We start from the raw sequence: 21,914 nt of genomic DNA, 5'->3' as shown, positions 1-21,914 counted from the left end.
AAAGTGGCTTGTAAGTTTTCTTTCCTACCTGCCAAATTGAATTTTAATCATGTTAATTTAGAGCCCTGGAATTGAGTAACAATTACAAGCAAAAGGCACCTGCACCCATTGATAAGGGATTTTTTTTTACTCTAAACATTGCTGACTTAGACTACCATGGCGGAGGAATGATAACAACATTGACAGGAATAGTTAGAAATACTTGAAATGCCTTTACAGGTTTGCCCCTCCAAACAAAGGTTTAGAAAAAATACTGCCACTGTTTAAAACTCTCTATTGCTTCGTTATTTCTCTAAGTCTGCGCGATGTGGCCCAGCCGTGGTTCCATTGGCTGGGCACTCGACTGCGACCTGGATTTGATTCCGGCTAAAAAAAATATAAAAATATAAAAAGTCTGCAGGATCTTCACCTCCTCTGCCTGCATCATCTTGAAGACCTCTCCAAACTCAGAGTTTTCTCCCGTACCGATGACAATGCCCTGCAGAGCAGACAAAATATTCCCATATCACTTAATGCACGGTACAAATATGTCATTACAGGACAAACCATTATACGGATACAAGTAGCCTACTAAGTACCAAGACTAGAGAAATGAGACCTTAAATGATATCAGTAGTACACAACAAAGCTAAACTATCACATAACATTGATTAAATGATACTGTTACACACCTTTTACTGGTTATGTGTTCCGATATTGTTTACACAGTGGATCAGTTTGATGAGGCTTTGTGGTTCAAGATTTAATACATAATAAATGTTTACGTAAATGCATAACGTTCATTTAGTCTAACTGATGCATAACAAGTCTTGGGATTTTCTTTTGTTTCAGACAAGTAAAAAAGTTTGATCCTCTCTACCTGTCAGGGCATGTCTGAAAGAACAAAAGAAAATCTTTAAAGGTGCACTGTGTAATATTTTAGTAGTTTATTACCAGAATTCATGCTACCCATTCACAAATGTTACCTTTTTCATGAATACTTACCACCACCATCAAATGAAGTATTAATTATGACTGGGAAAAAAATGCTCTTTTCATACATGAAAAGGGGATCTTCTCCATGGACGGCCATTTTGAATTCCCAGACATAGTCATTTTTAGCTGAAATACTTACTGTAATTTGGCCATACTACTAAATATTAGTTCATTAATTAGTAAATATTCATGAAAAGATCACATTTGGCAGTAGGCATCACAAGTTCAATGAGGAGCAGAGTTGCAATACCTACACTATTCTGGGCACAATCTTACACAGTGCACCTTTAAGCCTCGATTATAAATGCTGATTAAGTGTTTGCCAAAGAGACGTGTGCAGTGCAACGTACCTTGGCCTTCCCACAGCGCACCAGCGTCCCCATGAACGCCACATTGCTGCGGGATGTGATGTCACCATTGGTGGCGGTGGGCTGTGGCGCCGTGGACTTGGAGCAGGGGGTGGTCTCGCCCGTCAAACTGGACTCGTCTACAGACAGGTCAGTGGCCTGGGGGAGGGAGGGATATCACCAGAGATTCTTTAAGTATAGAGATATGCCAATGTAATAGGTTGCTATGGGCACCTAACATGACCAGGTTCCGGTCTGCCTAAAGAATAGAAATATTGAATAGAACAGTCCTTAGGTCTGCCTAGGTCTGCCTAAAGGGGGATTTCCCCCCCTCCCCCTTGCAATAATAGAACCCGGAAACAATGGGCCAATGGAACCTCTCTCTCTCTACACTCTCTGATATCACAGAACAGTTATAAACGGTTATGCATATCCTTGCATTGTTTGTTTGTCTTACGCATGTGCCCTCTCTGTTTGTTTGTCTTAATGCCTCTTGGCCAGGACTCCCTGGAAGAAGAAGTTTCATACCTCAATGGCTTCCTGGTTAAATGAAGGTCAAATAAATAAATAAATAAATAAATAAATACACCAGCACACACAGACACACAGAGCTATTTTTGGAACCTGTGATTAGATGCCATAGTATAGCATATGACTTCTTCTGAAGACAGGCAAGTGGCCTGGGGGGTGGTGGTGGTGGGGGTGGAAATCAACACCGGCACACATAGACACACAGGGCTATTTTGGGAACATGTGATTAGATGCTATAGTAGCATCATGTGACTTCTTCTGAAGAGCCAGTGCAAACACACAAAGTGAAAGGAAGACAGGGAGTCTTGTGAATGTGTGTGAGTCTTGTGTGTGTGTGTGTGTGTGTGTGTGTGTGCGCGTGTGTGTGCGTGCGTGCGTGTGTGTGTGTGTGTGTGTGTGTCTGTCTATGTCTAAGTGTGTGTGTCTATGTCTAAAGGGCCGTACACACACGTCGCTGCTAGTTACTCGCTCAGCGAATGAACTCAATAGAATGTCAATGTGTCCCAGCGAGACTCGCAGGCGAGTAGGCGAGTACTGTACAAGCGATGCGATGTGGGCGGATTCCGAGTTGAAAATATTTTATCTTCGAGCGAGGCGAGTAAGCGAGTAACCAATTGGAATGCAGAGTTCGGTACTTCTCGGCTGTCCATTGGCAGTTAAAGCCGCGGGAACTTTCGGCGAACGTTCCATGAAAGAGTGGCGAGTAGGCGAGCAAGCGAAAAGCTAGCTTTGTGTGTGTACGCCGCTTAAGTGTGTGTGTGTGTGTGTGTACCTCGAAGAGGCGTAGGTCAGCTGGCACCCTCTCCCCTGTGGAAAGGCAGACGGTGTCTCCGGGAACCAGCTCCCGAGCCAGCAAGTGTTCTAGGTGTCCTTCGCGTACACTGGAGAGAGAGAGAGAGGGAGAAAGAGAGAGAGAGAGAGGGAGAAAGAGAGAGAGAGAGAGGGAGAAAGAGAGAGAGAGAGCGAGAGAAAGAGAGAGAGCGAGAGAGAGAGAGAGAGAGAGAGAGAGAGAGAGAGAGAGAGAGAGAAAGAGATAGAAAGAGAAAGAGAGAGAAAGAGAAAGAGAGAGAGAGAGAGAGAGAGAGAGAGAGAGAGAGAGATAGAGAGAGAGAGAGAGACCTTCAACACTCCTTTATTGTGAACCATTGTCACCACTTAAAAAAATGTACTTTACATTACATGCATGTTGATCCTTCCATTCACCATAAAAGGGAGTAGACCTCTCCTTCCCCATTCCCCCCCATCACCCCCCATACCCCGGATCATTACCACCTAAAATTAAGCTTACCACCATTACAGATTGACCAAAGTCCCTTATCTAAACACCATTTTTTTTTCAAACAAAGTAACATCAGCTGTGACCTTAAAGTAGGTGAACTCAGTTATTATCCTTGCTTCAACAAGAGTCTTAAACAGGTCAGTTTGTGCCACTATTTTTCCATCCTGCTCCAGCCTGTAACATTTCCAGATTGCCATTTTGGCTTGTCCAAGTAGGAAATTTAGACAGGTGCACACATCCTTGATTCTCTTCGAGTATTTGACTCCAAAAATAAACAGTTCCTTCGTAAAAATAAAACCAAAACAACTACACACCTTTGTAAGTAAACAAAACAATGGGGTCAGTTTTGCACATTCTGAGAACACATGGAACACGGTATCAGGCACATTACACAGCACACATAAGTTTGAGTCCTTATTTCCTATCCTTGAAAGAAAAACCCTTGTGGCCATGACACAATGCAAAACCCGCCACTGAAGGTCTCCAGCACGCTTGGGGATAGGACTTTTGTACAGTGTTCGCCATGCAGGGAGAGAGAGAGAGAGATTGGGGAAAATGGTGGGTTATTGTAAGAAAACAATACCTTAGCGAAATCCTGTAAATGGTGACAAAGGGAGAGCGACAATTGAGAAAGTGGGAGAAAGGGGAAGGATTAAGTGCAACAAAGAAAGAGAGAGAGAATAAAGTATGTGTGATTGGGCAAGCCAGAGACATTAAGCCATTGACAAATTGAGACAGAAGCAGGAACGAGAGAAGGGCTGAGAGAAGGATGTGTATTCCGAGGTGAACTCTGAAATCTCAAGAGAGTAGCCAGGCCGTGCCCTACTACAGTAGTGACGCAACACCTTCAGCGTTGCTTCTAGTCGGCCCAAGAGCAAATATAGTTTCTGAGCTCCTGAAAAATCCACTTTGTCAGGAAGCATGCAACCATTAGCAAACCAAGGGAGGCGGGTCAACCATGCCATTTGGGAAATGTTAATTAGTTGTGCTCTTGGTCAGACCAAGTCTCGAAGAGATCTGAAAGTCTATGATAATCAGGCTACAAGAGAGTGCCTGTGCATAGGAGTGTAGGAGGTTTCTAGTCCTTCCTTAGGTATCCCTAGATAATGCAAAGTAGCCATGAGAAGAAAAGAGATCCAAGGACGATGCAAACTTTTTGGGCAGAATGCAAACAACAATTTTGGACCTTTCAAAATATCTCATGAAATGTATTGTAGCCGCACAGTGCGCAAGCACGCACGCACGCACGCACGCACGCACACACCCTCTCTCCGTGGAGGGCATGGTTCTACCCAGGCAGATTTGACGCGGGAAGAGGCTTTGCGGACAGACGCTATGCATTTTGACAATCACCCCCTGCAACCAACCCAATCAAACCCTCCCCCTGCCCTCCATGCAGTGCTGAATCTTGGCAGGAAAGCCACGTGGCACCATGGTGGGTCTCTGAGCTGGCAGTTAGGACAGTGCCAGGGCTCCAGTAAGGGAGCGCACTGCTATAGGACAGGGTGGAGTAGCGGACGCAGAGGCTGAAGAGGGCTGGGCAGGGCTCGGTGGGACTGGGGTTGTCTGGGGTGGTTTAAGCTGAGGTTGTCTGGGTTGGGTGGTCTAGGCTGGGTGGAGTTGGGTTTGGCAGGTTTGGGCTGGGCTGGGCTGGACTGGACTGAACATGGCGGGGGGTTGCCTGGGTTGGCACGGCTAAGGTTGGCTGGGCAAGGCTGGGCTGGGGTTGTGGCAGAGCTGAGTTTCACTGGGCTGGGCAGAGCTGGGCTGGACTGGAGTGGGGTTGGCTGTATTGGCAGGGCTGGGGTGAATTTCTCAAAACCAAAGTTGCTAACTACATTAGCTACTTTACTGTTTTCAATGCATTTTCCCATTGGCAACTACCGAAGTTGGTAACAGGCTAACAACTTCTCTTTTGAGAAACTCACCCCTGGTTTGGCTGGACTGAGCTGGGGATGCCTGGGTTGGCAAGGCTGGGGTTGGCTGGGTTGTGGCAGAGCTGGGCTGGGCTGGGCTGGATTGGGTTGGATTGGGTTGGAGTTGACTGGGCAGGGCTGGGCTTCATATGGGGGTGAGGATAATGGAGATGGCTGGTTGAGGGCTGCGACTGGTATGATGTACGCATTTATCAGGATTTTTTCCCCCGACTTTTATTTGGGGAGTCATGAGCAGTACGTCTATTTGAAGTGCAAATGTGAAGCCATCGGTCATGTTTGAAATGGAAATTGCACCGAATCTCCCTATCTCTGTGCCCCTCTGTCTCTCTCCTTCACAAGGGAGGCAGCGGTGCTATTTGCAGATGAGAGTCTTTCATGAGGAGCGGGGAAGGGGTAGAGATGGTTTCCATGCCCTCTGCTTGCTCCACGTACCATCCCAGCAGATGCTTAACACGTTTCAGCTGATACAGACAAGCTGGGCCACACTACCCAGTCAATTGCTACGTTAACATGAGACATTTATTTCGGAATTAAACTGACTTCAATTCTGAATAAAGCTTAATTCTGCTTTGAAAACGTCATGTAAACACCTCTTAATTCGGAATTAAAGGAAAGATCAGAGTAAAGTCGACGGAACTATCTAATTCTGAATTGTTGATTCGGAAATAAAAACGTTGTGTCTGCGTGTGTGTCTGCGTGTGTGTGTGCGTGTGTGTGTGCGTGTGTGTGTGTGTGTGTGTGTCTGCGCCTGTGTGCGTGTGTCTGCGTGCCTGTGCGTGTGTCTGCGTGTCTGTGCGTGTGTCTGCGCGCCTGTGCCTGTGCCTGTGCCTGTGTCTGTGTCTGTGCCTGTGTCTGTGTCTGTGTCTGTGTCTGTGTCTGTGTCTGTGTCTGTGTCTGTGTCTGTGCCTGTGCCTGTGCCTGTGCCTGTGCCTGTGCCTGTGCCTGTGCCTGTGCCTGTGCCTGTGCCTGTGCCTGTGTCTGTGTCTGTGTCTGTGTCTGTGTCTGTGTCTGTGTCTGTGTCTGTGTCTGTGTCTGTGTCTGTGTCTGTGTCTGTGTCTGTGGCTGTGGCTGTGGCTGTGCCTGTGTCTGTGTCTGTGTCTGTGTCTGTGTCTGTGTCTGTGTCTGTTCTTGCGTGCGTGCGTGCTGAAAGATTTTGAAAGTATAAAGTCCGTCTTTGTTTGTATGGATGTGTAATTCACAAATTAAGAGCTGGCCGCCTTGTTCAGAGCTTTCTTGGCGTGTTTGCATGCATGCATGCATGCTGTTTCACTAGGCACCATAAAGTATGTATTGCATGTGTACGCATAACCCTACTGACAGGGGATTTGTTATAGATATAGTACCAAAGAAGCAGGAAGAACAGAAATCAAACTGCATGCGTTAAGAGGAGAGGAAAGGGCGGTACAAAGAAAACAAAGCAAAAGTATGTAAAACCAAGCGATGAAAGATTTCTATTCACGAAAGCCAATTTACCAGTGACATTCTGGAGGTACTAGTTTACCCAGCTCCTCCAGAGACTTCTCAGAGCGATACTCCTGAAATAAAAACAAAACGAGAGTCACAAACGCAAGCACACAAACGGACTGATTGCATTAGAAACATATGAAGGATTACGACAGCGGTTGGATAAATTTAGAAGAGTTAACAGAAGAAGTTGAGAAACGGGGAAAAGCACACATTGGAGGGAGGCACAGCCTCCACATAGGCTTAGGCCACAGGGACAGCCACTCACACAAAAATCTCAACACACATACGCACGCACCTCATTCCAAAGTATTTCTTTTTCGCACACTTCTATCTTTGTGAGCAGAAGGAAGCGGTACATGACAATGTGTCAGCGACCTTCACTCTCACTTCCTGACGGAATCAGTTTTAACAAAGGAAGCAATCAAGTGGAAGAACCTTACCTGTACAAAGGCAACAGTCACTACAATGATGATTGCCTGAGAGAGAGAGAGAGAGAGAGAGAGAGAGAGAGAGAGAGAGAGAGAGAGAGAGAGAGAGAGAGAGAGAGAGAGAGAGAGAGAGAGAGAATTATATCACAACTTTGTTATAGAACTGAGTTGAATACATAATGTCCCCTCTCTCTGTGTCTTTGTATTGCTCATTGAAGTGAAGGAAGAAAGCATTGTTTGCCTAACTTCTTTACTTCAATCAGTGGTAGACTGATCGTACCATTGTGAACTGAGCTGAATGATAACTGAGAGGCGTCATGTACTGTCACTCAGGGTCTCACTGGTTAAAGTAAAGTTAGATAACGCCGTTTGTACAACTGATTGAAGTGAAGTAGGCAACTCTTTGCACTTCATCCAATGGTAGAACTACACGTTCCTCACACAAGTTGTTAGTACAGTCTTGCACTTGTCGTACTGAATTAGGGAAAACGTGCTTTTCTTTTTATGCTCCATACCTCTGGAATGAGTTGCAGAGTAAATTGAGTATGGACTCTATGCCCTCATTGGAGACTTAAAGGAGGGTAATTAATACTGTATACACAGAGGAATGACATTGTTTATAAAGTTACTCCACATAACTTTAAGCTGACACTGTGTTTTAAGTTTATTTTTTCTTAATATGTATTCATGATTTTTTTTTAAGTTTCTTTTCTTTTTTCGTAAGTTTATTTTCATGATGTGCTAATGTGTCTGTCTGCGTCTGGAACTATTTGTAGGCTGCCATTTTGACCAGGCCTCCCTGACAGAACAGATGCTTAGTCTTATGCCTTGTTCACACCAAGAGTGACCTACGCTAACTGAGCAACGGAAGTCAATATTTCCTCTATGGAGGGTACACGACCAGCGCGATTAGAGCGAATTCGCTGTCCCAGGCCATCAAGCCAGTTCTGTTATGTGATTAGCTATATCAAAGAGGTCAATGTTACGTCCAGAGCGATTACAGAAAATTCAAGGCAAAACTTCTTCCGTTACCTCCGCTACCAGGCAGCATAGGTCGCTCTTGGTGTGGACAAGGCATCAAGGGGACAATCCAGGCTAAAAAAAGGATGAATAAAATAAAAGCACTGATCTTCTTACCACTGTGATGCTGACGGCGTCATCAAACTGGCGCATCAAGACACTGATGACCGCAGAGGCCAGCAGCAACATGATGAGGGGGTCCTTAAACTGCACACACACACACGCACACACACACACACACATACACACACACACACACACACACACACACACACACACACACACACACACACACACACACACACACACACACACACACACACACACACACACACACACACACACACACACACACACACACACACACACACACACACACACACACACACACACACACACACACACATACACAATCAGATAATTAGACAGGCCAGCAGGAGCATGAAACTGCAAAAAAGTATGAATGTAAGTAAAATAGAGTAGAAATAGGGAGCAAGAGAGAGGGTGTGTGTGTGTGTGTGTGTGTGTGTGTGTGTGTGTGTGTGTGTGTGTGTGTGTGTGTGTGTGTGTGTGCGTGTGCGTGTGCGTGTGCGTGTGTGTGCGTCTGAGTGAGTGAGTGAGTGAGTGAGTGAGTGAGTGAGTGAGTGAGTGAGTGAGTGAGTGAGTGAGTGAGTGAGTGAGTGAGTGAGTGAGTGAGTGAGTGAGTGAGTGAGTGAGTGAGTGAGTGAGTGAGTGAGTGAGACAGAGAGAGAGTCAATGTCAACGTGTACACTCATGCCTGCAGGGTAACAGCAGAGTGATAAATACTTTTCTCAACAGAGACGCAGGACGTTTTGATTAAAAACACCTGAGCCTGTTGACTGGATGCAAGGTAATAATAGCAAACACAATAGCAAACATATGCCGTCTCACGGGAAAGGAAACCACCTCACTTTGGGGTAAAACACAAAACAACAGAATAAGTAACATGCTGGCTCCTGATGATGTTTAAATGCCCTTGAGAAAGGTCACACACAGGGAGAAAGACGGAGCTATTTAACGGCACACAAAAATTCACAGCTATCTCACAATTGCAGCATTTTTTAAAGCTTTCTCTTCAAGAACTGCATAGTTGTTGTTGTTTTTTTCAGACATTCGCATCCTGTTCAGTCTTTGTGGAATGATTCCAACAAATATGGAGGGTGGAGTATCTGGTATGCCATGCAGGAAGAAAAACAAACAGGGCATCACGCCACACCACAATCACCACAGCACAGAAAGACAACGTGGTCAAGGTCGGACATTGGCTGTGGTTTGTTTTGTGCTTGTGAGTGACCCATACCCACATTCAAGGAATAGTCTACAAAACGTACTCTTAAGCACATTCTGCCTCTTTCTCACGCTCTTTCTCGCACACAAATTTGGGGAGGAGAGTGGCCTTGAAGGTGCGCTGTGATGGCCAGAGTAGGTATTGCAACCATGCTGCACATTGAATGTGCTGTCTACTACTGCCAAATGTGATCTTTTCCTGAATATATGCAAAATAATTAACTAATATTTACTAGTAGAGTAGAGTAGAGTAGAGTAGACTTTTATTGTCACTATATAAATATAGCGAGATTATGTTTAGTAGCAACCCACAAATGCCCACAAAATAAAAAAATATATTAACAGTAAATAAATGATATATAAAAATCCATAAAAATCCATGTGCATCTCACAGTATCGATAGTCCTGAAGTATTGAGGGGGGGCAGGTGACGTCTTGAGTTCAAGAGTCTAATGGCAGTAGGGTAAAAGCTGTCCTTCATTCTCGTAGTGCGGGCACGCAAAGTCCTAAAGCGCCTGCCAGATGGTAGCATGGTGAAGAGCCTGTGACCAGGGTGTGTGTGATCTTTAAGGATGTTTAATGCTCTGTTTGTGCAGCGTGTATGGTGGATCTCCTCAAGTGTGGGTAGTTGGCATCCAATGATTCTCTCTAGTATGACCAAAGTACAGTAATCTTACAGCTACAAAGTTTGCAGCTACAAATGTCCATTTCCAGAAATTCAAAATGGCGGATAAAGGAGAAGATCCCCCTTTTCCTGTATGAAAAGTGCAATTTTCCCGATCATAATGAATGCTTGAAATTTGATGGTGGTGGTTAAGTAATCATGACAAAGGTAACATTTGTGAATGAATGGTCTGTATGAATTCTGGAAATAAACTACTAAAAAAATTACACAGTGCACCTTTAAAGGACAGTTAAAGGACAGCTGTAAGGTGATACATAGCAGCTTTAGGGGACTGCAGGCCTGAGCACTAGGGGCAGAGATAAGACTATGTTCATACACACACACACACACACACACACACACACACACACACACACACACACACGCACGCACGCACGCACGCACGCACGCACGCACGCACGCACACAGAAAAACACAAACAGAGGTGCACACAAACACACACGCACGCAGGCACACACAAACACACACGCACGCGGGTACACACACACACACACACACACACACACACGCACGCAGTGTGCAGCATGGTTAAGCACTGAATCATGCTTGGTCACTGTGTGCCTCTCGATCATCAAGACAATGATAAAAAGGACACGGCTTGTGGAGGAAGCGCTGCAGGTCCTGCCTACTAATGCTCCCCCTCCCCCCGACTCACAAGGAGAGAGAGAGAGAGAGAGAGAGAGAGAGAGAGAGAGAGAGAGAGAGAGAGAGAGAGAGAGAGAGAGAGAGAGAGAGAGAGAGAGAGAGAAAGAAAGAAAGAAAGAAAGAAAGAAAGAAAGAAAGAAAGAAAGAAAGAAAGAAAGAAAGAAAGAAAGAAAGAAAGAAAGAAAGAAAGAAAGAAAGAAAGAAAGAAAGAAAGAAAGAAAGAAAGAAAGAGAGAGAGAGAGAGAGAGAGAGAAACACAGAGAGAGGAGAGAAAGAAACAACACTTATAGGAAGGCTGGGGGAAGAAAAATATGAATGAAAATGAAAAAAAGTAAAGACAGATGACCGAAAAAAAAGAGACACAAAACTGTGCTGCCCTACAAAGGCAAAGAGCAATAACTATGCAAATACTGAAACAGAGAAAAATCAGTCAAAGCCTTGGTATTAGGTTGGATACTGTCACTGCAAATTTGACATGGCAATATCTCCCAAAGGGGACACACCTGTACCATAAGGATTTGTCACAAGATAAAGGAGGTGTTGTGGAGACCGCTTTCAATCTAAACTAAATTTTGACAAGATGCATAGTTACTGCACTTCGCCTTTGTACAGCAGTGTAGTTCATACAAAAGTAGATTTACAAAAGTAAAAGGATAATTCAGTAACTTTTCTCCTTATGTTTTACCGCAGTAGCCGTATGTTTGTGTGTAAAAGAGAAAAATTGTGTGTGTGTGTGTGTGTGTGCGCGTCTTGTGTCATGGGACCTGACAATCACAGACTGCCGTGTCCCTGGTAACGTGCAATTAGAGGCTCAGTGTGGATGAGGCGCGATTATTTCCTTTGACTGAGTAATTGAGCGATCCGTCTCTGGAGACTAAATGATAAGTCTAGTGTAATTAGTGCGCTTGATACGGGAGATTTAAATAAGACCCGATATGGCTATTTTCCAGCCTAGCCACTGTGCACCCAAATCAAGATAAGGATGGCCCTTAAACCAGGCAGGGGGCAGGAGAGTAGGTGGGCTAAAAGGTGATCTTTCAAACCCCCTCTGCATGCAATGCATTCACATATTGTATTGCCCAAAACAAAGTTAACAACACATTTATTTGTACTGAACAGATTTTGACTTTCTTCAGGAACCAAGTTTGCCGAGAGCTGAGAGAGAAAGAGAGAGAGACAGAGACACAGAGAGAGAGAGAGCATGTTTAAAACAGTGAGAATGTGCGAGTGAGTGAGTAACTGAGTGAATGAGTGAGTGAATGAGAGAGAGGAGGGGAGAGAGAGAGAGAGAGAGAGAGAGAGAGAGAGAGAGAGAGAGAGAGAGAGAGAGAGAGAGAGAGTGAGTGAATGACAGAGAGAGGGGGAGAGAAGAACAAAAACATCAAAGCCTTGGCTACATCTGAAGTGACGTATTAAAGAGAAGAACAACACTCATGGCAGCACCACGCCAGCACACACGCACACGCACCAAAACAACATCCTCCATCCCAGCAGCACGCAGGCTCTCAGCCCTACTCCTGAATGCCCTCATGTGTGGCTGCTGCTAGGCAACATTACTGCACCCGACATGAAACAGCTGTTGGAGCAGCAGAGGTGTCGGCAGAGAGAGGCACGTGAAAGACACCTGGGGCCTATAGTACAAAACGCCCATTTCTCTAAAGCATAGTAGCTAACCAGTTAGCAACTTACTAGGCTTCCTATGGGAAATTGCATTGCAACCAAGTAAGTTGCTAAGTTAGTTAGCAACGATATTGTCGAGAAACACACGCCTATTTCAAGAGTAAATCAGGTTAAGTTTACTCCAGTTAAATGATGACTCCAGGCACTCCAGTTAAATGATGTCTTCAGGCTCTTCTATTAGATGATTTACCTCTTAACTTAACCTGGTTTACTCTTGAACCAACCTTGTAGTGTAGGTCCCAGGTTCACAGGGCTAGACAAAGGCTGGCTAGGAGCTAAGAGCAATCTACTGCAGCAAGAAGACGACTGTAGCTGAGTGGAGAGCCAGGAACATGGAACAGGATCTCAATGTGGAGGCCAGTGCTGTGAGCAGAGGCAGGACCACAGGAGTGGAGGTCAGCACAGCTCTACTGAGGATCACAGCAGTGAGTGAGTATATGCACGCCAGTATTCGGAATATGAGGCTTATCCCGGTTATGATAAGATTCGGGATAAGGTGTTTAATATATGACTACAGAGTGTTATATCCTAACCTACATTATTGGCTGTTAAAGAATTCTCTTCAAATGCGTGTGGCCTGGATACCAGCAACAGCGTTCAATGGGAAGCCCCAATATCCGGGATCAGGTGTATATATGCGTCAGTATCCCGGCTTCTGTCAGAATACTCCACTTAGCATATCCCAATTTCTACCATATCCGAATTTCTTACCAAATAAGGGCTTATCCGGGATACTGAAGTCGGGAAAAGGTGTTTATATGTTCAAATGCAAATTCGGGATACGTAATATCCTTATCATATTCGGGATACCGAACTGCAGGTAAACTCACTCACTGGGGCGAGTGCAGCTCTATTGAGGTGCCCACATAGCAGTGGGGCCAGTGCAGCTCTACTGATGTGCCCACATAGCAGTGGACCAGCGCAGCTCTACTGATGTGCCCACATAGCAGTGGACCAACACAGCTCTACTGATGCCCACATAGCAGTGGGGCCAGCACAGCTCTAATGAGGTGCCCACATAGCAGTGGGACCAGTGCAGCTCTGCTGAGGCAGGCAACAGTATTGGGGGCCAGCATTCCACAGGTGGCTACAGCAGACGCCACAGGAAGTGAGCTGGGGGAATCACAGACATACCAAGGAGGAAAACATCCATAGACTAGTACAGACAGACAGACAGACAGACAGACAGACAGACAGACAGACAGAGAGAGAGAGAGAGAGAGAGAGAGAGAGAGAGAGAGAGAGAGAGAGAGAGAGAGAGAGAGAGAGAGAGAGAGAGAGAGAGAGAGAGAGAGAGAGAGGACATTCATAAAGAAAAGCTTGAAGACTCCACCATCCCACCGGGGACGTTGTATTGCTGTTTGTGCGTGTGCGTTTTGATGGAACAAAATGAAAAGCAAGAATGCAACGTTGCCCTCCTACACAGCACCCCTAGTTCCATTTTGGAAGCCATAGTTCTGCAGCCGCCTTTTAAGAGAACTCTGCTCTGTCATGAGACATAAGGACAGGTGGCCAAAACCTCAGAACCTGAGGTGAGTATCTGACGGGATCAACTTTCCCGTTGGTCCGCTGTAATTAAGCCATAGAACCCCGGGCATTTGGGCTTCTGATGAGAACGTTTGTTGGCTGAGATTTCACCAGTATCCTCCAGCAGGCCAGTTATACTGTAACATCTGTCACATGAGGCATGAGGCTCTCCCTTGGCCTGTGCCATTGTCACCAAGAGGTCTTGTTTAGAAAAGTAAAACAAAAATGTTAATGCCTTGGTGGAAAAATGTGGGGGTAAAAAAAACAAACAAACAAAACCAACAAATCCCCCCTCCCCCCGGCCAAAAAAAACAACAACCTAAAAACAGCTGAGGTGGACTGGTGCATAGAATGGGGGACAGAGTTCGAATCCAGCCTTTTCATTTCCCAACGCCGCCTTATCACTCTCTTTCTCCTCACTTCCTGTCCCACCTTTCCCTGCTTCATCACACAGCAAACAAACAAACAAACAAACAAACTATACATACGCGTAAATAAAGCAGCTGCTTGCTTGCATGCTCCATGACAGGCCCAAGCCCAAGCCCAGGCCCAGGCCCAGGACACCCCCCCTTCTCAACCGTGACATGTGCCTGGGAGAATTTTCTAACCAGAATGCATTGTAATTTTGCACTGCGTAGGTGTGCTGTGCAAACTGCACAGAAATGCACCGTCAGGAATGTGGCCATGGATTTCAGTTCCCTGCCATTTCTGAGATGTACTTCCGGCCCCTCCCCCTTCTCACCTGTGAGATGTATTTCAGGTCCCTCCCCCTTCTCACCTGTGAGATGTATTTCAGGTCCCTCCCCCCTCTCACCTGTGGGTATGTTCGTGATGAAGCAGTGATGCTATTGCTAGGCATAGCATAGCGCATGCACACTTTGCCAGTTTGGTGCATTCTGGTTAGAAAATTCACTAGAAATAGGCATGCGCTCTGCCTCGCAAAAGCATCACTGCTTCATCACGAACAATGAGATGTATTTCAGGCCCCTCCCCCTTCTCACCTGTGAGATGTATATCAGGTCCCTCCCCCTCTCACCTGTGAGATGTACTTCTTCCAGAGTGGCTCATCCTCGCTGATGTCGAACTCATTCCAGCCATGGTAGGCACGGCGACGGGACACCTCCTCGTGAGTCAGACCAAACTGCAGGTCAGCCTGGGGAGGGAGGGAGAGAGAGAGAGAGAGAGAGAGAGAGAGAGAGAGAGAGGGGGAGAGAGAGAGAGAGAGAGAGAGAGAGAGAGAGAGAGAGAGAGAGAGAGAGAGAGAGAGAGACAATCAGATGAGATGGCTGTAAAGTGAACTGCAAACCACGAGACGCCAACTGCATATTCAGGAGGGCTGGAGGCCAGTAGTGGCAATTTGTTTGCAAATAGGTTGTGACTTACGAACCACTGGGGTGGAACAATGGCAGCGGCTGTCGCTTGTTCTTTGCCCCCCCCCCCCCCCACCCCTGCGCTTACCCCTGGTTTCTACCCAACAAACCCTGTGGATTTGAACTGAGGCAGATTTTGGTTAAGCCACAGAGGATGAAAGTGAGGGAGAGAGAGACAGAAGGAAGGAAGGGTTGATGTAGACCGGTGATTCTCAAACTTTTTTTTTAAACAAATGCCACCTTGACCTCATCATAAGCATAAGCAATACCAACGCCCCCCTTAACAATGAAATAGCCTAATGCCCTAAAATTGCAACCAAGCTCTGTCCCCCTCTCAGCTGTCTCTAGCATCTAGTCAGGCCAAGAGCAGTGTACATACCGTTTCTGATCTCCAGAAAAATCGGGATCTCCACCCACTTTGTCGGAACCCAGTCAACTAGTAGCAAAGCTAGGGAGGCTGGTCAACCATACCGTTTGGGAAACATTAATTGTTATGCTCCTGATCAGAACAAGTCTCGAAGAGATTTGAAAGTCGATGATAATCACGCTAGGGCTGTAGAGGCCCCCGTTGAGAAACACTAACTGTAGACACTGGAGTGCTTTGTTGCATTCTGCTCTGCTCTATACTGTTAAACTGCTGAGGCGGTGTGGCTCGAGAGGTGCATTCCCTTACCCCAGGAGTTCCCAAACTTTTTTCCCTGCGCACCGCCTTGTACATTTCAATGTGGTTCGCGCACCCTCTGAGCGAATATTTTGGTGTGCTGACGGCCGCACAAGTATGGATTCACTGTTCATTCACTGCACATTAAGCACAGTGATTTTTGGGGAATCCTCTTTTCCAATAGTCTTGGAATTAAACTACACTTAAGTAGTTTTTAATAGTATGGTGCATTATATGCTGGAAGGGTCCATCTTAATTTCCATTAATGCTAGATAAAAAACTCACATATCCGCCATTGCTCTATTCAGCTCGTGCACCCCTTTATGGCAGGCCACGCACCCCCAGGGGTGCACTCACCCCAGTTTGGGAAACCCTGCCTTACCCTATTAACATGTGTCCCCTGTACTCCAAATCATTTTGGTCCCTAACGTGGCTTAATGGCAGGGCACTAGTATACTATGCGGCCAACCTGAATTCGATTCCGGCCTGGGAACCTTGCTGACCCTTCCCTTTCTCTCTCTCCCCCAAATATTTCCTGTCTCTCTCTAAAACTATCCGGTCACGAATAAAGTCTGAAAGACCAAAAAATATATTTCAAAAGAAAGAAAAATCATTTTCAGACAGCAATTGGCCAAACACTCCACAGAGAAATGAAGGCCATGAGGTGAGGAGCAGGGCAGTCACAGCAGTCAGTGCACACATATTCAAAACAAGAAGCCTTGCCCGTTGTAAGCAAGTGTGTGCTATAAGCAAGTGTTTGACTGCAATTGTCTACACTGCACTGTGTGTAGTACAGCACAGCCTTGTCTCATTCTTTTTGTATTTACCTATTATTATTATTGTTGTTAGGTCTTCAATTCTGTTTTTCCCTTTATGTTAAATGTTGAATGTTAAATGCTTAAATTGTCATTTATTACTTCATCACTTTATTTTTACTGGTTCATCACTGTCACTCACCAATGTTAAATACTCAGTTATTATTTATTACTTCATAACTTTACTGTTATTGATCCATCACTGTTACTTGTCCTGTCTTGGACTTTGATGTCAGTTTGTCAATGTAAGTCCTGTGTATGTCTATATCCTTTCATGGTATAGAGAGAGAAACGTAATTTCAATATCCTTGTATGACCTGTACATATGAAGAAACTGACAACAGAAGCTGACTTGACTTGACTTGATGTTCAGAGTCATGCAGTCATGTCATAGATTGTATACATTCTATGAGTCATGTATATTAGTCACAGCAGCAGCAAAGGGGCATCCTACTGTACACAAAACTAAGCCCTTTCATCTGGAATGAGTCATCCCACCCTCTTTCTGTGACACCTCTGAAGATTTTCTTTAAAAATAGCCAGTCTAAGAAAGGGCAATGACTGTCACCTCAACTGGCATTCAGGCTGCCTGGATCAAAATAAGATCCAAACAAAATTGTGTTGGTCAGCAACCTCAGCTGATTTTGTGCAAGAAGTGACCGGACTCCTTGTGGAAAGACACGAAAAAAATCAAATGTGCGAACATTCAAGTGCATTCTACAGAATGAAGACGAGCCATGTAGGCCTAATAAGCTTCAATCTCTCTTGAAGGACAGTTTAGCATGGATATCCAGAGGAATGCACCGTTGACAAACTGGGTGGGACAAATATAGAAGTCTGCAAGGAGAGCAATCCATCAATTGAACAAACACTTGTGATTCCACCAGAGTCATAAAGATAGCATCTATACCTGTACATTCAGATATCAGAAGGAGTGGCTAGCAAATAAGACACCAGCTGGCAAAGGAGGATATCAGCCAAGGACAGACACTAGAGGTAAATGGGTCACTGTCACAATCCTCCCAAGTTTACATTCAGAAAATAGTGATACGCCACCCTTTCAAAAAATTATGATCCACCACCACCCTTCCTGAATCTATGAGGGGAGAGTGAAAAAGGGACAGACGAAGACACACCTGGTTTGTATTCTAACCTCAAGGCAAATATAATGAGAATCGTCCACGTCAGCCAGACAACTGACAACACTGGCAAAAGACCAGGATGACGGGAGAAGTGTTTTCTGGCAGGGAGATTTCATCAGACCGATACAGTGGGCTGATGTACTAAAAAATGATGTTAACAAATGAGGTACTTAGAAAATAAGTAAGTAAGTAAGTAAGTAAGTAAATAAATAAATAGATAATTAAAATAAAATGCATAACATAAAAATCGAACCCTACATAGCATCTGCACTTGTACTGTATATTTCCTGTGCACTTTGTATCTACTAGTGTTGTTGGCAATGATTATGTCCTTGATTGTATGTTGCTTTGGTTAAAAAGCGCCTGCCCAATGCAATGTAATGGAAGTAATGTAATGCAATGTAATGTACCGTAAGTAATGTAATGCAATGTAATGTAAGTAATGTAATGCAATGTAATGTACCGTAAGTAATGTAATGCAATGTACTGTGAGTAATGTAATGTAATGTACTGTGAGTAATGTAATGTAATGTACCGTAAGTAATGTAATGCAATGTACTGTGAGTAATGTAATGTAATGTACTGTGAGTAATGTAATGTAATGTAATGTAATGTAATGATGCAGGGCAGTCATGGACTAAAAGGTGAAGGAGCTGGATCCATACAGTAGCTTAGCTGGAGAGTCACAGGGTGCAAGTCATCAATCTCAATTGTCCTCTTGTCCCTTTCCTGTGGCCTCTGCTCTCGTGAAAAATATATTCTTCAAAGTTATTTTCTGGAATTTCTTTTTGATATTCTGACTCTCCATGTTTAGAATACATATTACCATTAAATGTACAGACTGATCATGTCTTTATTAGTGTATAAACCGGCAAAATCAGCAAGGGCTTAAATACTTATTGGACTCACTGTATGTTATTATGAGAAAACCAAATGTTAACGCAAGATTTATGACTGAATAAGACTTATAATTAATTCTGCTGCTTTGCTGATTATCAAACCCTTACACCATAATCTGAACCAACACGGGCATTTAATGTTGTTTTTAAATCTGAGTCCCCAGGAGCTGGTCTGGATTGAGCTTGGTGTGTGTGTGTGTGTGTGTGTGTGTGTGTGTGTGTGTGTGTGTGTGTGTGTGTGCGTGTGCGTGTGCGTGTGTGTGCGTGTGCGTGTGCGGAGTGGAACTTTTCCCCACCAGTTACTTTGGCCGTTAGTTCTAAAATCTACCCGTCACCATTTTCACCAGTTCATTCAACCGTTTCAAACATTGTAATGCCAATTAAGATCATTTACTGATCAACACTTTTGCGTATTAATCCGCATTTACCCAGGCGCCTCTAAAAAAAAATTCCCCGTCAAGTTGACGGGTGGGTTGACATACATCACCCGCCAAAGGAGAAATTCAGACTGGTGCTTATCTCCATCCCTGGTGTGTGTGTGTGTGTGTGTGTGTGTGTGTGTGTGTGTGTGTGTGTGTGTGTGTGTGTGTGTGTGTGTGTGTGTGTGTGTGTGTGCGTGTACTTGGGCAACCAATTTAACAACTCTACTGAGAGTCAGTTTCTCATGAAGACCAAGTGCCTAAAGGTTATAGCAGTTCTGGGTCCAGGGTGATGGAGTTATGTCTGTCTGGATGTTATTCATCCACCACACTGCCTCCCTCCCCATCTCTAATGATGAGGACGGATGGCGGTCCGTGACATGGCATGATGGTGTTGGTCAGGGGGTGGGGGTGGGGGATTACGACAAACAAAGGGGTCAGTTGTTCTGGGCCCGGGGGGGAGACGATGACACAGAATTGGGTCCCCATTACATTACATTATATGTATTGGGGGAGAGGGGTTTGGGGTATTGAGTGGGCTTTCAGATGATGTTTGTCCCGGGCCCAGCCAAAGCCAAAGCCGTCAGCGGCCCAGGTTGTGGTGTCGGGGAGAGAGGGTGGGGTTGGATGGGATCTGATCTGTGCTAATGGCCTCTCCTCTCTCTCTGTAGCAGATGGCCTTGTCACAGGGACGCTGGAGACTGAGAGAGCAGAGCAGACAGACTAATGTGCGACAGGCAGCGCCCAGTGAGCTCCCCAGGAACGACAGACCAACCGACCGCCCAACCACAGGGATAAATAAATGGTATCCCTCCCTCCAGGCCTGCCTACAGGGGGGGACAAACGGGTATGTTGCCCCGGCCCAGGAGGAAAAGGGGCCCAGAATTCAGTCCTCATTTACATTGAGCATATTGAGAGGGGGGCCTTTGATGATTTTGTCCCAGGCCCAGTAAAAGCTGTCAGCTGCCCTGCCTCCCTCCCTCCCTCCCTCTCTCCCTCTCTGCCTCAAACCATGTCTCTCCTTTTTTCCCCAGCTCTTCCTCACTAGGGATGCACCGATGCCATTTTTTTGAAAACCGATACAAGTACGAGTACATTAATGTGTGTAATGCCGATACCGAGTACCGATACCTTTTACCACCAAAATACAATGAAAATAAATGCATGGCCTTGTTTTTTTCCACCTGTGATATTTTTATTGTCCATTTCCATGTAGATTTAAAGGTTAGTAAATGTATAAGGTGGCACTTATTTCCATGCTGATTTCAAGTCCACAGAACATGACAAGATTTTGCATTGTTTTGAGTAATAGTAGTACTCGTAGCTGGTATCGGCAAGTGCTTGACGAGTATGAGTACGAGTATAATGAGCAGTATCGGGAGCCGATACCGATACCAGTATCGGTACATCCCTATTCCTCACCCTTCTCTTTCTCGGGGCTCTACATCCACATATGACGTACATTCCTGTGCCAGGCCTCGTGTGTAACAAGTTACAATAAAAAGAGATCATTCTTCACCCACATGCTGCTCTGTAGGCAAGAGGCAGATAAATACCTAAGCTCTCGCTGTATTTGTGGAAGTACATTAAAAAGGAACAACCCTGCATCTGGTATTGAGCTGTTCATTTAACTTCTGTGACATATTTCACCCAAATATTGCGTTTACTTGTTCTGAAACTTAGACCTTGACTTGACTCCACAGTACCCGCCACTCTAATCATTATTATTTGAATGGGTGGGTGAGGGTGTAAAAGTACAGAAAAAAATTAAATAACTAAAATCCGCTCTCAAATAAGCAATTAAAAAAAATCATCATGAAACACAACTGTACAGTAACCTGATCAATGAAGGCAAACTTGCCTGTGGCCCATTTAATTTCTTTGTGAGGGTTTAAGTCAGGGATGTCAAACCCGCGGAGCCATTTTATTCGGCCCGCGAGATCATTTCAAATGTGTATTACAGTTGGCCCACATACACCATCAATGTATAGCGTAACACAACTTGAACATAAAATTTGCGGTATCACAGGATGTGCAGACACATTTGAACAGACTAATGTGATGAGAAAGAGTGTATGTGTGCATGTGAAATCTAACTATGCATAGGCGTTTAAAAAAAATAATTGTTGAGTTCGGCCCGCGACTTCGTTCTAGATTTTGATTTTGGCCCTCAGTCAATTTGAGTTTGACACCCCTGGTTTAAGTGCTACAAAAACCATAATAGTAGCCACTAAGCTTCAGGCTTGACTGCATGACCCAGTGTACATAATATGGACTACTACTTAAACAGCAAGTAATCCAGTAAACAAGACATGTTGTTTCACTTGCTTGCTTGTGCATGCCGCTTCAAGGGCCATTGCCCCCTTCTAACCAGCAGAGCCTCCCGAGCTGGCTCGTCTCATTAGGCCTGACAGGGGAGTGGAAGTGTCTTCAGCACGGCAGGGTGGCCATGGAGGCATGAGGCGGGTTGGGGAGGACACAGTGCCATGGGGGGGTTTGTGATGAGTGCGTGTACGTGCGCGCGCGCGCGCGTGTGTGTGTGTGTGTGTGTGTGTGTGTGTGTGTGTGTGTGTGTGTGTGTGTGTGTGTGTGTGTGTGTGTGTGTGTGTGTGTGTGTGTGTGTGTGTCGAGTGCCGTGTCTCTGCAAGGCCACAGCCAATCTGGCTCATTAGCTTCAGCCTGCCCTGCCAAAGCGAAGCAGTCAAGTACATCCAGATGACTCCAGCAGATATTTCAGGGAAAACACTCTTATTTTTACTCTCAGAGACTAGATCTACAG

The 21,914-nt window shown here is 45.2% G+C and overlaps 1 protein-coding gene across 2 annotated transcripts in view; it reads right to left on the bottom strand.

The window, feature by feature from the left end:
* atp2c1 (ATPase secretory pathway Ca2+ transporting 1) overlaps positions 1-21,914 on the bottom strand; it is a 94,207-nt gene that overhangs the window by 44,294 nt on the left and 27,999 nt on the right. For both annotated transcript variants that reach the window (XM_063198638.1, XM_063198639.1), the window contains exons 3-9: positions 14,866-14,982; positions 8,102-8,191; positions 6,977-7,012; positions 6,543-6,604; positions 2,626-2,734; positions 1,326-1,481; positions 410-478 (exon numbers count right to left, since the gene is read on the bottom strand). In XM_063198638.1, coding sequence (XP_063054708.1) covers positions 410-478; positions 1,326-1,481; positions 2,626-2,734; positions 6,543-6,604; positions 6,977-7,012; positions 8,102-8,191; positions 14,866-14,982 — 639 coding nt within the window. The remainder of the gene's footprint in view (positions 1-409; positions 479-1,325; positions 1,482-2,625; positions 2,735-6,542; positions 6,605-6,976; positions 7,013-8,101; positions 8,192-14,865; positions 14,983-21,914) is intronic.

The sequence above is a fragment of the Engraulis encrasicolus genome, chromosome 5, assembly GCF_034702125.1.
Source record: "Engraulis encrasicolus isolate BLACKSEA-1 chromosome 5, IST_EnEncr_1.0, whole genome shotgun sequence".
NCBI lineage: Eukaryota > Metazoa > Chordata > Actinopteri > Clupeiformes > Engraulidae > Engraulis > Engraulis encrasicolus.
Note: the sequence above shows the minus strand (reverse complement) of the source record. Positions and strands in the feature narration are given on the sequence as shown.